Genomic DNA, 15059 nt, shown 5'->3' with positions numbered 1-15059 from the left:
TGAAAATATCTGCACCTTAAATGAAACCTTGTTCATGAGCAGTCTTGCATTTGCTAATCGTTACAGGTTCTAGCACATCCAATGGTCATGTTAATGTGGTACCAAGTGGGCAGCTTAAGTTTGGAGGTGGAACTCATCAGTGGTCATCAACAATGGATAATTGTAAAGGTAACTGATATCACATGTTCATACTAACATCTTAGAAAAGATGATAAAATTCAATGGAAATTTCCGTTTGATAAAACCTTTAACTGTTTCGTTCGTTGAATAATGTGTATGACCCTTTGAAATACTTATAACAGCACCTTGCATGTCAGAACAAATATTTAGATAATGTTCGCTTGTAATTATAACAAAATGAAAGATATCTTTAAATGTGTATTTATGTACTGCTTAAACAGTCGGCTAAATTTTCTGAGGAAAACACATATCATATTCAATAAATATTTCAGTTTTTCCTTGCAACCTCAATTACTCAACATAGGCTAATTACGATTAAATATTCTGACTTATATTATAGAAATAACGGGCGACGCGCTGACCATTAACGTTTATTTATGGGCAAGGGCGAGAGGAAAGCCCAAAATTAACAGGCTAGGCTTGCCAAGCCCGTTAATTTGGCTTTCCTCGAGCCCGCGCCCATAAATAAACGTTAATGGTCAGCGCGGAGTCTGTTATTTCAATTGTATTATCAAGGAACCCCAAAACCGTCAAAATTTACGAAACTTACGAAACAGGGCCCCAGAAGTTGTCAGTGTGTAGTGCGTGCTGCAAAAAATTTTGAAAAAAGTGTCTAAACTTTGCCCACAAGTGCTCCATTAGACTCGCCCTTTCTGTGTTAACTCCTAGTTTGGACGTTATTTCTAGTGTTTCAATTTCGGACAAACTTTGACCTAGGAAAGTAAAGGGACCCCTAAACTATGTTTTTCCACAAAGTAGTAGGTTGCATTGTTTGGTGTTATCCAAGTGCTACTGTGTACATCATGAATGATAACTGAATCGTAACTGTAACCTTAACTTTGCTTTGTCCTACAGTGCAGGGTGTTTTAGCTGTAAGCACAGCCGAGGTTCAGATTTCCAACTGTGATGTGCTTAATGATATTAACGTGGAAAGCCATGGGATACTGACAATTCAAAACAGCGTGCAGAATCAGAGAGTAAATTCAGTAACCGTCGACGAGGATGGCTATGTAACATTAATCAGCCACCAGAATCTTCTGAATTTTTACGTCCACGAAATTATAATACAGGGAGGAAAGTTATCGAGTCACTCTAACATGAGTTGTCAAGAATTAACAATTCAAAACCGTTATAGCCAGTTCACAGTAGCTGACTTTTGTGACGTCGATAATCTTCTTTGGTCTGCTGGGGGAATACAAGGAGGACAACACTCTAAGCTAAACGTCCAGGAGTTAGTCTTGTATGGTGATAATGAGAAGACCCTAGAATTGGGCAGTTTAGTGATCAATACTGTTGGTAACCTTTCTGGTCCTGGGTCTTTGGTGTTGAGTTCTGATTCAAACTTCATTGTACCCTCCTCCGCACATCTTCATTTTCTTTCCCCAATGACATTATACTCACCAAAGGGGAAAATGACCAATCTTGGTACTCTATCTGCCATTTTGAAACATCATAAGTCAGATGGCGTTGTTGAACTTCATGGAAATTTCCAAAGCTATGGAAGGATTACATGCGGTGGGAAAACAACTTTATCGATTAGAGGTGCTTCACTGATATCTGGCCGTGTAGACCTTATGGATTATAGCTCACTGATGTTCCAGACTGGAGAACATATCATCTCACAAACAATTCTAAATGGAGACGGTACACTCAAAGCAAGTGACATTTCAACATCCCTAACTATGATCACCCCGCCAGCTTATGCCCGCCTTAAAACACTTGAGGTATCACACTCTGCGACCATGTTTGCTGGTGTATCTGCCACTAATTTTGATCTTATTGAAATCAAGAGTGCTGGTGTTTTTAAGATAACAGAATCCGTACATCTCCTGCTGGTTGTAGTATCAGGAGGCACTATTATCGTACAGAAAGACACAACTATCGACAATCTTATCTTTGAGAGTGGAACAGTAGAAGTGATAGGACATCTTCTTTGCAAACAGCTCGATTGGAGAGGAGGAGTGATGAAAGGTCATGGAGAAATCATAGCAAACAATACCAACATTCGCAACATGAACTCACTTTCCCTACAGCAAGTCTCTTTGACACTGGCGCAGACTGCAGTTTTTGAATCAAGGTTCAAACAAGCTCTAACAATTGAAGATGGTGGCCATCTCTGCATAGGACGTGATGCTACATTCCTTGTGCAAGAACAAACACATATCATGACATCAGATGCTGTCGTCAATGAAATGCTAATTTACGGTGAAGTAATATTTCAAAAGTCAGTGACAATAAGTGCAAGAATAACTAATTTTGGAGAGATACAAGCCAAAGGAGGTGATTTTAAAGTTGAATCGACCTTTAACAACTATGGAATATTCACCACTAGTGCCAAGACAGAGACCATTGTGCAATCTTTTCATTCTAATGAAGAATCAAAACTGTTCTGCGATGGCATTTTACGAGTCAATGAGGGAAGTTCTGTGATTTCAACTAGCAATCTTATTTTGAACAAACTCTCTGTTACCAATGGCGAATTACAGATAGTGATCCACTCGGAGAGTGAAATCAATGATATCGAGTTGGCAGAAGGCAAGCTTTCTCTGATTGGTGATGTTCTAGTAACACTTGACAACATGAAAATCGAAGGGGGCACTCTGGATGTTGCACTGGATACTAGCATCACAAATTTGACAATGTTCAATGGAGTCATACAGCTTAAAAACAACATGAATATTGACAATCTTGATTTTTATGGTGGGAGTATTACATCGCCATCAATAGATAAATCCATCGATGTACAACTCATCAGCTTCCACCACAGTTATGAAAATGAAAAATATCTTTCAAATTTGATGGTAAGAATTGGTCAACGAGGATCCTGGGAAGAGACTGCCCTGATCAGAGATACCCTTTGCATTGAAGATGGTGGTCGATTGATCATTATGGAGGGTGCCACATTGACTATGGGCGGTGACAAATATTTTCACAAATGCAACAACAGAGGCATCGGTGTGATTCAGAATCATGGTATTTTCGAGGTTGCAAGCGCCAAGTCGCTGGCACCCACAGCAAAAACATACATCCATATATATGTAGAGTTCCATAATTTTGGTTACACTAATGTTGCCGACAATTCTACTGTAAAGTTTGGAGATTCAGCTCTACTGAAAGGCTCATTCGAAGCTGGAATGAACACAACCATAATCACTGACAATCATCAAAGTTTTGACGCAATGAATCTACAGTGTGGATCACTTCAAGTGGAAAGTTCAACATTAGTGTTAAGCTCCTTGTCCAGCCTGCAGACTTTGATCCTGAAAAAGAGTGATTCGCATGTCATATTGCAAGAACAAGATAATGAAGAAATTGGACGTAGCATGACAAAGATAACAATTATTGAAGGCACCTTAGAGTTAAGAGCAAATCTTACAGTTTCCAATTTGGATGTACTTGGTGGTATTGTATCTGCTCCGACAGTCCATAGTGATGAGATAAACATAAACACTCTTAATGCCAACATACACGCAATGACTATTCGGAACATTGGCATTGTCATCTTCGATGAGGTTAATTTATTTGGAAAAACAATCGTGTTAGAATCTAGTAATTTGGTCATCACAGGAAAGGCACATATCAGGACCTACCTTGTTGTTGAACTTGGCAGTGGTTCAACCATTCTAAATAGAGAAGGAGCAACATTCATAATCGAAGGTCAAACAAGTATATACCACAACAATGATGGATCTTCATGCTGTTTTGTTAACTCTGGTTCACTGATTATCACTTCAGCAGGGTTTTCTTGTGGCACTGGCTTTTACAATAATGGTGAAGTAGTTATGAGGAGAAACACATCGTCCATCACTGTATTGGTCCCTGATTCTTCCACATCTGAAGGATCCTATCATCTAGAAGGAGAAATGAACACATTAACGTTCCTTGGAAACAATGGATCAGTTGACCTTGGTAACAATTCGTATTTCAACAAGGGTTCAAAGCTGATTGTGAACGGAGCAAATATCTTTGTGGGAATCTCATCTGAGTGGCATAGACAACTTGATAGTCTGGCAATAGAAGTATATGCAGGCATTCTACACTTATATGCAACGGAAGCTTTATATACAATGGAAATGCCTATCAAGTCATTGTCTATACTAGCTGGACAAGTTCATTTCGATGAAGTCTCCTTCAACATAGAGAAGATGGAATTGACTGATGGCAATTTCAGTGGAAGAGGAAATGTAATCGTTTTACTTTGGAAAGGTGGTGTCATCTCCAGTTCTGATATGACCGTTAACCAAGTCGTTTTCCAATCAGACAATAGCAAAACACAAAGCAACGCAAACATTACAATAATCGAAAACTGCAAGGTCATTGCTAATACCACACTAAATGTTTTGAATGGTTCATATTTAATGAACCAGGAATCGTCAGCTATTGAAATAAACTACCCGTTGAAAATATACACAGGTGAAAATGGTGATGGAAAGTTCCACTCCGCTGGGGAAATAGTTGTTTCAACACGGCGAGAATATGAAACACTGTTTGATCTGCAATTCAGCAGCACTGGTCACCTTCAAATGAAGAGAGGTCAACTTCTACTCAAAGGCAGTACTTCATTTACTGGCAGTATTGAAGTTGAGGCCAAAGCAACACTCCATTTTGGTCAGGGGACACATGATTTGCTTGACTCCTGTTCAGCACGTGGACGTGGCAGCATCGTTGTGGATGAGGGTACATCATTTGACTGTTTGGGAAATGTCACTGTCAATAAACTACAAATATCTGGAAATGCTTATTTAAAAGGTAAGACCATATTCTTCTGTATACAACATATGCATTAGTTCAGCTTGTCATTACATAACTGTTTTCAAACGAAGGTTGTCTTGTATGACATTGGAAGTAAGGTACAAATTTTAGAGTTATTAACTAAAAGCTGATCTACCATTGATCACAAATTATGAGTAATAACCTTCTACTTGTTTCTTGCTTTGATAAGTACGTTTTCGTTTTTAGGTGCATTTTGTGTTGGAATACTTCGAATAAATGGCGGAACAACTGAGTTAAATGGAGGTAACCAAGCAAATGGTGGTTTAAGTGTAGGTGAGTACATTATCTATGGTACTCGTGGAAATTTATTAGCATTTTCCCTAGTCAAATATGATTCCAAGCTTCGCATCTTATTTTCAGAAATATTGATAATATTATGATCTCTGTTTTGCACGTAAAATGGTTTGTTTGGTGAAACCGCTCTTTTCAAAGAACTGCCAATAAATACTATCGGCATATCGTCTGGATGATGATCAAATGATCATAATAAAGTGGAGTACAAATATTTCCTTTGATCTAAAGAACAAAATTCAAAATTCAATTTTGTAAATATATGCTATTTAAAATGTATTACAGGAACTCTTGAGCTACATGATGGATCACTGCAATGTCTAGGAGTGGCCGCAATCAATGGGCCAGCTCTTCTCCATGGTGGTCAAGTTTCCATTAGTGGTTCATTCTATGCAAACAGCTATTTACATATATCTAATGCCGTGACAATTCAAGGGAACATAGATCAACAAAGTGAGTTTTCTTCCTCATTTCAATAAAGACGTTGAGGCTTCCAATCACAGAGATTCAGCCCTCCTCCTTCTCTGTTTACTTTCATCTTCCTTATGTTAACTTCCTGACAAAGCAGCCAAAGTCATCATTATCATTAAAATGGGAAATTTAGGACTAAGGAAGTCTTATAGAAACTTACCCTATAATGCAAATAAAAACAATGTGCACCGGATAAATAGAATTCAAAATCACACCTTTCACGACGCTTTAGTTGAGGTAATTTGACTTAGAATGTTTGAAATTTGAAATAAGTTCTGTTATATTATGAAATGATATCAAATCCTCTTGATAAGGTTAAGATGTAGTATGTAAACTTTCTCAAAGCTCAGAGATCACGGAGTTGTAAATGGATTGCACAAAGTGATAACCCAATATAGTGACCAATCAAAATGTGCCATTAAAATAGCTGTATCTGTTGGTTTTAGGAACTGACAATTTAGGGTTGTTATTGACTTGTGTATCTGCAGGTGATAGTTGCAAAGGTAACACTGACTGCAATTCCTGTAGCAGCCTCAACCTGTGTACATGGCATCCAAGTAGTAACCTTTGCATCTCCAAAACACGCTCTGGTCCTCAAATGTGTTTTCAAAGTAGCTGCAGTTCAGGTATTTCATTTTTATTCTTTATTATGTTCGGAACTTTCGATCGAAATCAAATGGAAATTAATAAAATCTTTTAGGGTTCGACCTTTGAAATATTGAATAAGACAAACTATGTAAACATTAATGTTTCAATTAATCATACATTCTAAAAATAAAAATTGCACTTTTGCAGGCGTACAGTGCTTTGCCTACAATGATACAGGGAGTTGCTCATCTTCTGCTGACTGTGTGTGGTGTGATTGGTCAAATCGATGTGTTCGTCAGGAGGAATGCAGTCAATCAGGCGATGGTGTGTTTTGGTCAAGTGACGGCGGTGGCTCCTGGGATGAAGCTTTGAATTGGCATAATGGGATTCTTCCATCTGAAGGCAGCAATGCTCACATTGGCTATCATTCAACGAATATTGTTGTCAGAGTAAATTCCCAGGTTTCTGTCAAATCAATAAGCCTTGGAACTCCCTGTGATGATCATGCACTTCTTTCATGTGACTATACTCAAGAACTGTCCATTGAAAGCACCTTGACTGTTTCTGGTAACATTACTGTGCATAAAAATGGAAGGCTACTCCTAAAAGGAAATGTAGTCATCAATGGGATGATTGTAATACATGGCCAAGTGGTCTGGACATGGGGAACAATATCAGGAGAAGGTTCAGTCTACAATGATGGACAAATAGATATTTTCAATAATTGGTCGAGTTACGGAAATTACCACAATACTCTTGCTATAGCATTACAGAACCACGGTGATGTATATTACAGAAGCACTAGAAACCAACTGAAACTCGGCGTTAGTACAATCACAAATCATGAAACTGGAACTTTTCATTTGGAAAGTACAAGGCCTGTGCAGTCAGGTATTTTTTCCAATTTCGGACTTCTTGTAGTTTTTGTAGATACATATCTAACATTTGGCCCCGTCATGCACAACCATGGTAAACTGCAAATTATGAAAGGCAAGCTGAGACTGACTTCTGACACCTCTTGTACCGGTACTATTGACATTGACGCTGATAATGAATTAGATTTCGTGAATGGGATACACGACATCACAACAGAATGCACAGTAGAAGCTGGCTCGGCCACACTGCGGTTGTCCGGTTCTAAAGTCACTTTCGGGAGCATACTGAATAGCATATCATTGATATCTGTGACTGGTAACAGTGATTTGGTGGTAAACCAGAATCTAACAGTTCACAAAATGTACTGGGAATATGCTATTATTCGTGGAGATGGACGGATTGCTATTGATGAACTTTTGCAGTGGAAAAGGGCAACTGTTGAATGTGATGTAGAAATATATGGAAAATCAGAGTTATTGTATGTAGGGAGTTATTATAAGCAAATAAGTGATTGTAATTTCAAATTCTATGATGATGTTTTTATCGCAGATGGGCCCATAACAGTACAACTGTTGGGCGATAGCTCCCTATTAATTGAAGCAGCAGCATTTATTCACATAGAACATGGTCATACTGTAAGTGTGCTATCATCTGGCTCCCAAACTAGTGTTTACAACTATGGTAAAATAGTCATCGATGGCACTCTCCAAATCAGTGCTGATTTTTACAGTTATGGTCAGATTTCTGTCGAACTAGGCGCATTAGTTTTGACAAAATCGAGCCAAATCACCAATGGAAAGGTGGAAATGCTGACTTCAGGAAACATTGAGTTTAGAGGAAACAATCATGAGTTTCTGGATGATGTCCATTTGAACCTACAGGGAACATTGACAATGGAAGCCCAGACACTAACAATTACATCGCCCGTTTGTCAAACTGTTGGTCAGTTTGTAGCTACTAGTGGTATGACTGAAATCAGGAACCAGACCAACCTTCGATCTGTTGGTGGGATTGATCTGTACCGATCAACTTTGAGCATTGAAACAGCTTTCAACAGAAAACTTGACGTTGGATCAATTGAATTAAAATATAATGGTCACCTTAGTTTAGGAACATCATGCAGAGCCAAAAACATCTTGTTTTCCGGTAGTGGCGCAAGTGTAAATGCCATCAAAACTGCTGTTATAGAGGTTTATGATTCATATACAGCCTTTCATGGTTACTCGACACGAACAGCAAGGAGTGTGTCGACAGAGGAGGAGCTTGCAACCTGGAAGATTTATGGTACAATGCATCCAAATGGTTTGAACATTGGTGGAAATTATGAAATCCATCACAGCTTGATCCATACAGATGGGAGTTTTACACTGACCAATTCTGTCAATCTGACAATTATGGCGTACGCACAGGTTGGACTGCTGGGTATTAGTTGGTCAAAAAGTGGATCTGGTGTTCCACGTGTGACCAACTACGGTGCTGTTCATGTATTCAAGACAAGTAACTTGAATATTCCATTTCATAATCATGGATCAGTGCAGATATACGGGAATAGTGGTCTAAGGTTAACTCAAGACTCGAACTTTACGTCAGGAATCATTAATGTCATGTTAGGGGGATGGATTAGTTTCAGTGGAGGAAGTAATCACTGTGTTATGCAATCTTGTGAGATCAACTTTGCAGGAGACGAAGGTATTTATGTGTATGACAGATATACAAAGCTGAACTTAACCCAGAGAGAATTTTCAGATTTATACATAGACCTCAATGGTGCTGAGGCAAATCTGTACTCGTCAGAGCCTTCAAATGAGCTGAAGTTCTTGAAGTTCCTGAAGTTAATCAGAGGCGCTCACCTTAACCTCCATATCGGACACATGAAAGTTGACAAGCTGCACTTGGAACAAAGTGAGTCTATTAAAACCATTTGAAATATTTACATTGTAACCTTTAATGATATTTTATTAAACTTATCTGTTGTCTCTTGGTTATTGTTTTTTAAAAGCTATCAATTTAATTAACTGATTATATTGTGCTGATAATATTGTCTACGACCTATATTGTAATTATTGGTAATTGAACCAATGCGTTTGCTACCATCAATTTTCTGTATTTTTCCTTGACATGGATAAGAATATCTCACATGATTTGCATTAAAATCAATATAAGGTCATCATCATTCTACATTTCCTCCAAGAAGCCTTTAAGACGCATCTACTCTGCCCTCGAAATGACAGACTCAATAGTCACTCATATATTCATGGGCGTAATTTAACTTACCCATTGTGCGCAAGGTTCGTCTATATTCATGTCTTTTAGCAAAATGACTGGTCGTTTTAGGTTGATTTTAATGAACATTTTCCCATGAATATAATGGTATTTATGCACTTTGTACAGTCAATTAACATGTGTAAAACAAAATGTAAATATATATTGCCATTTATACTTTTTGAAGTAATGATACTCGTGTTCAATATGCAAGCTCTTCTTTATTAAGGATTCACTACCATTATTACATTTTCTATGTATTTGGTTTAAATATTAAATCACTGAATTATTTAAAAACACGTCATTGAACTTTCCAACCCGCCAAAATCTGTTTATGAAAATAGGTTTCTCTTTTCATCTTTTCGTGGATTTTTTCATCGAATGCTCAATAGCTGTAGGAATGCTCATCCAATTTAATATTATACACACCTGACTTGTATGTTCTGAATCTTATGTCTTTCAGGCACTATCGATATGGAAGGTAGTGAGCTTGAGGTTAATATTTTGGTGACCATCGCTGGTTCATCACGAGACCAGTCATATCTCAATGGTGGAAAGATCAATTTAACCCAAACAACAGAGCTTCATTACCCAGGAACTCCAACCTATAGTTCTGTGTATGTAAACGTAAATACCGACCTGTCTATCGGGGATAGCAGCGAAACTCTTAATCTGTATGGAAACGTATTTTATCTCAAGGGAACTGGAACTATTTCCAATCACAGGAACACATTTATACCAGAAAACGAGGTGCTTTATATATATCCTTTTTACCAGCATATTGCAAATATGAGTATCGCTGGAAGTTTAAAAGTTCTAGGAGGAGGTGAAATTTCACAGACAACGCTGCATTTCATTCATGATGGCTCATTCGAAGTTGACGGGCATGATTTTTACCTGACAGATGTTACTTTTGCTGGCACAGGGAAAATTTTGGTGCATGATGGAACCTTGCAGATAAGTGGTCAAACGATGCAACACGGATATGATAGCGAAGGAAACTTGATTACCTTGATCGCTGCAGGGGGAAACTGCAAAGTTGATTACCTTTCAGATACAAGCTTTGTTGACATCCTTAAGTTAACCAAATCTGGAACAGTCGAAATAAACGGTAATGATCACGATAACGTTGGCAGTAAATCACTGTTTTTCACTCCGTGGAACTACAACAATGCCAAGATGTATGTACTGAGTCGCTTAACAACAAACGAGTTAGTTATTGGGTCATATAAGACCAGTTCCTTCCTTGAAATAACAGATAAACTTGTGGTCACCGGTAATATGACCTGGTACAGTGGCATTGTATCAGGAATTCTACATGTTAAATCATCAGCTCATATTTATTTTACACCTACTACAAGTTACAGCAATTTCTTGGAAGTACACGATGGACACATTTACATAGATGGTTCATCAATCTCGGAAGGTTATATTGAATTTGGTTTGTTAGATTCAGTGATAAACAACACAAACTCGTGGATCTTTGAAGGGAATTTTAAGTTCAACCGGCACAGGAGTTCCAGAGGTACGTCATCAGTGTACAATGTTGGAAGCATGGAAATAAGGGCACCATCGGCAAAAGTGAGTTTGCAAAGCAATGTTTTATTGGAAAACTATGGTAAAATAATTGTCAGCGAGGGAACATTTACCATCTCAAGTGTAGCTCTTCTTGGAGAAGTTACAGTAAAATTTTCGGGAAGGCTTGAATTCGACGATGCAGACATAATCTTAAATTCTGAAGGTTCACTCGACCTTTCAAACTCAACATTGAAGGTATCCGGTACAAGCAATATCAATATAGACGGCTTAATCGGAAAAATTAAGCATCTTTATTTGGATTCTGGATCAGTTCACGTAAATCACGCAGAGAACTTGCAGATAGAAATGATCACAGTAGATGGAGGGACATTGTATGTTAACACAGACCTGCATGTCCTGAAGGTGATACTAAAGAGTGGAACTATTGATGGAACAGGTGTTCTAAGAACAAAAGTGATGGATTTGTATCGTGGTAACATCAAGATTGGTTCAATGTTTAGTCATCCAGGATTGACTGATATGATCGGAGAGATGGATGAAAATGACTATTCAGGTCAAGAAGAGGCAGACTCTTTCTTAATTGTCGATGACTTGTTGATAACGAGAAGCTCTTCTACAGCAACAATAGAATCGGGACTTTTAGTTCTCAATGGCAGAATCCGACAGATGACAAACACCAATATCCAGACAAGGTACAGTGGAGTATTTTTACTGGATGGCACATTTGAAGTCTTCAGAAGCTGTGTCATTTCAAGATCCGCCTCTGGATATGTTATCAACATACAAGATGTAATCATTAACTCAGGATTGACATCGGACACAGGTCTTGACCTAAAGGTACCTTTCTTAAGTACTGGTACGGTCAAAATAATCAGTGGAAAGATATATGCAATGCCGACGGAAAAGGCCATATGCAGTGGTGATCTGACAGTGACATGGCTAGGTTTGTTTTCCCTAGGACCCGGAAATTATCAATTTAAGAACACTTCTGAAGTGGCTATACATGGCAGTGTTGTCCTAGATACTAGCAGCTATTCGTATAGGAAACTTACGGTGCAATTTGACAGAGGAAGTCAAAATATTTTCATTGAGAAACTTCAGATGCCATATTCTAATTCAGAAGTTGAATTTTTCACTCCTGCCAGTGTAAATGGAATTCAACTGTCACGTGGTACACTAGTCTTTCATGAAGCAACAAATGTCAAAGTTGTAGAGCTGACATCATATGGTAATTTTGTGGTCAAAAAACGAGTTGTGGTAGGTAGGATGACATTTTCAGGCGGAGAAATATATGGTGACGGAAACGGCCCCGTCTAATCATATTCAATTTTGGCTGGTTTAATGGGAAAATGTTCTCACCAGATATGACTTTGTTTAACATTCACGTCAACAGAAGAATGTGGCTTTTAGGTAATTATTTTAAGGAGCTTGATTACAATGCTGCACTGACTTCCAAAAGCTATACTGGTGTCGCAGCCTCAGGAATCATTCAACTGAAAAGGTCATCTCAATTTATTATTGATGAATCTGGGCACTTGTTTCATTATGCTGGCACGATCCGTAGATACAGCAGTCAGGAAGCAGTGATGATAAATCGTGGAACTGTCACATCTGGGCAATACAATAACAATGCGAACATCTTGTACGCTATACCACTTCAGAATTCAGGCAAGATTTATGTTGATAATGGCAACCTTCAGCTAGACATGGAGGGTCATCAATAGTTTGCGAAGCCTCTCTCTCCTCAGTAATCCACATATCAGGAGGCATATTCAACATTACAGCTGGTGCCTTAACTGGTGCTGGCAGAGTTGTGCAGTCCGGGGGTATTCTTGCCATCGTCAGTCGTGAAACATTGTCAATGCCAGTGACTGTTGAGAGTGGTGGTACCCTACAAATAAACTCTATGGTAACAATCGTTGATATTACCATCGCTGGCGGTACACTTCGTATTCATGGCGTATTGACCGTGACTAATATTTTAGAATTCAGTGCTGGAACAATTGAAGGTGATGGCATCCTCCGAATTGAAACTGATGCTGCATTATTGGTACGTGGGTCCACTCAAACCAGAGCGTCCACCATAGCATCACTGCAGAATCATGGTACCCTGAAGATTTATTCACCGATGGATGTTGCATCTGGGGAGTTGAGAAATGAAGAACATGGACTGATGGTCATATCTGAACGTGGCGGCTTGACAGGTAATGGTCTGTTAACAAATGTTGGAATTGTCGAAGTTAAGGAGATGCATCCCGAACAATATGCACAAATCAACACCGCTCTCAACAACATTGGTTGGATCAAGTCTAACAACTCGGAAATTAGATTCAACCACAGATTTCCAGACGGGCAACATTTCAGCGTCCATTCACGCATGATGGGAAATCATGTTACTTTGATGGGAACAGTGTTAGGTGGAGGGGTTTTCCTAGCAGATACCGATATCAGTGGAAACATGGCTATACCCCACGCAGTTGTTCTTAAAGGCTTTGTTACATGGTCAAGTGGTTCTATTTATGGTAAAGACGAATGCCAGGAAAGTAGCTACAACCCAGCTTCCAACTCATTGATGCTACCGGTATGTCCAGAACAATACATAATTAACAAAGGACAGCTAACACTAAGTGACACTGGGGCCGTTCGTAAAATCGGTCAGAACTTGGACATCATAAATCAAGGGAAAGTTAACTGGGAGGGAGGTAAAATTGACTTTAAAGGGCCTATTTTGAATCACGGCGAAATCTACGTCAAAGGTCCAAGTCAGAATGCAATTCAGTCTAACAGGTATGATGACTACAGAATTGAGAACTATGGTACTCTATCTGTAAACGACACCAATGCCGACTTAAGGTCTGCTCTGTTCAGTAATTACAACACTCTCACCATACTTCACCGGGCACACCTGCATATCGGCTCTTACATTCAGGATCACGAGCGTAGCCTGTTACATGTAGGAAGAGGCACTTCTTTAGAGGCAACAACTATCGCCGTCAACAGTGGAGTAATGGAACTCGGAGGATCTTTACTTGGCAATGTTGACGTTGGGAGTGCAACTTTCTCCATCCTAGACAAAGCAACAGTGACTGGTGACCTTAGACTTGGAATTGGAACTGTTCTCAAAGTCGCCATATCTGGCCAGTTGAGGCAAACCATCGAGGTTGATGGTGACGTTACCCTCAATGGAAAATTGATTGTAGGAAGTGCAGACTATACGCCAGCAGCTGGAGAGTCTTTCACCATTTTGGCTTTTATGGGGGCATTGAGTGGACAGTTCTCCTTCATTGAATCAGAAACGCCTTCAATGACATTCAGTGTTGCGTATGGAACATCGAATGTTACTCTAGTTGCAAACTAAAGCACTGGAATATATGAATCGCCTCGTGAACGGGAATGTAATTATGAATCTGTCATTTGTCATTGTACACTACAGTTTAAAAAAACCCTTTTAGCGTGTTTATTTTAGTCAGCGCCAACATTTGTGGCATACATGTTAACCATTAAGTCAAATTTCAATAGCCATAAAGTAATATTCAGTTGCTTTTCTATGACACCAATATTTAAGTATGGCTCTTTAGATGTTTGACATAAATATACAGTACATGCAGCTTTCGAGTGTTCTTCTCAGTGTTTACACTTCAAGCACAACACAAACAACGTAAGTGGAATTCTATACCGAGTACACTCAATTCATCTACCGACTACAACACAATTTGTGTAATAAGATAATCAATGCCATATTAGCAGGAATCATTTTGACTTAACAAATAAATCTTGAAGGAGAAACTGCAATTGTATATTCACTATTTACGCCGTTGGGCTAATTAAAAGGGGAGCCGTAGTATATTGTATTATGAAGGATCTGGCACGACCCTTCATTGACGTTTCATAATAGTACTTTATTTACTCTCATCTTTTGTGGCATCTTACAAGGTACTACCTGAATGCGTGTTATCCAGAAATTATAAAACGATCCTATACGTGACTAAGCGTATCACAAGTTTATAGAAGCTTCTTTTTAAATGTAAACATTATATTATAATATTTCACATGTATAGAATGAACTGCCGAAAGGTTCA

General features: G+C 38.7%; 2 protein-coding genes across 2 annotated transcripts in view; both read left to right on the top strand.

The window, feature by feature from the left end:
* The window catches only part of LOC139137531 (uncharacterized), a 330561-nt gene that overhangs the window by 152849 nt on the left and 162653 nt on the right, over positions 1–15059 (top strand). The window lies entirely within an intron of this gene.
* Positions 73–12331, top strand: LOC139137517 (uncharacterized). Its single transcript, XM_070705668.1, has 7 exons — positions 73–168; positions 1036–4929; positions 5140–5226; positions 5530–5697; positions 6204–6341; positions 6511–9081; positions 9905–12331. The coding sequence occupies exons 1-7, from the start codon at positions 153–155 to the stop codon at positions 12295–12297; spliced, it is 9267 nt and encodes a 3088-aa protein (XP_070561769.1). The 5' UTR covers positions 73–152; the 3' UTR covers positions 12298–12331.

The sequence above is a fragment of the Ptychodera flava genome, chromosome 7 (assembly GCF_041260155.1).
Source record: "Ptychodera flava strain L36383 chromosome 7, AS_Pfla_20210202, whole genome shotgun sequence".
Taxonomy (NCBI): domain Eukaryota; kingdom Metazoa; phylum Hemichordata; class Enteropneusta; family Ptychoderidae; genus Ptychodera; species Ptychodera flava.
The sequence above is the reverse complement of the archived record's forward strand: the minus strand, read 5'-3'. Positions and strand labels throughout refer to the sequence as shown.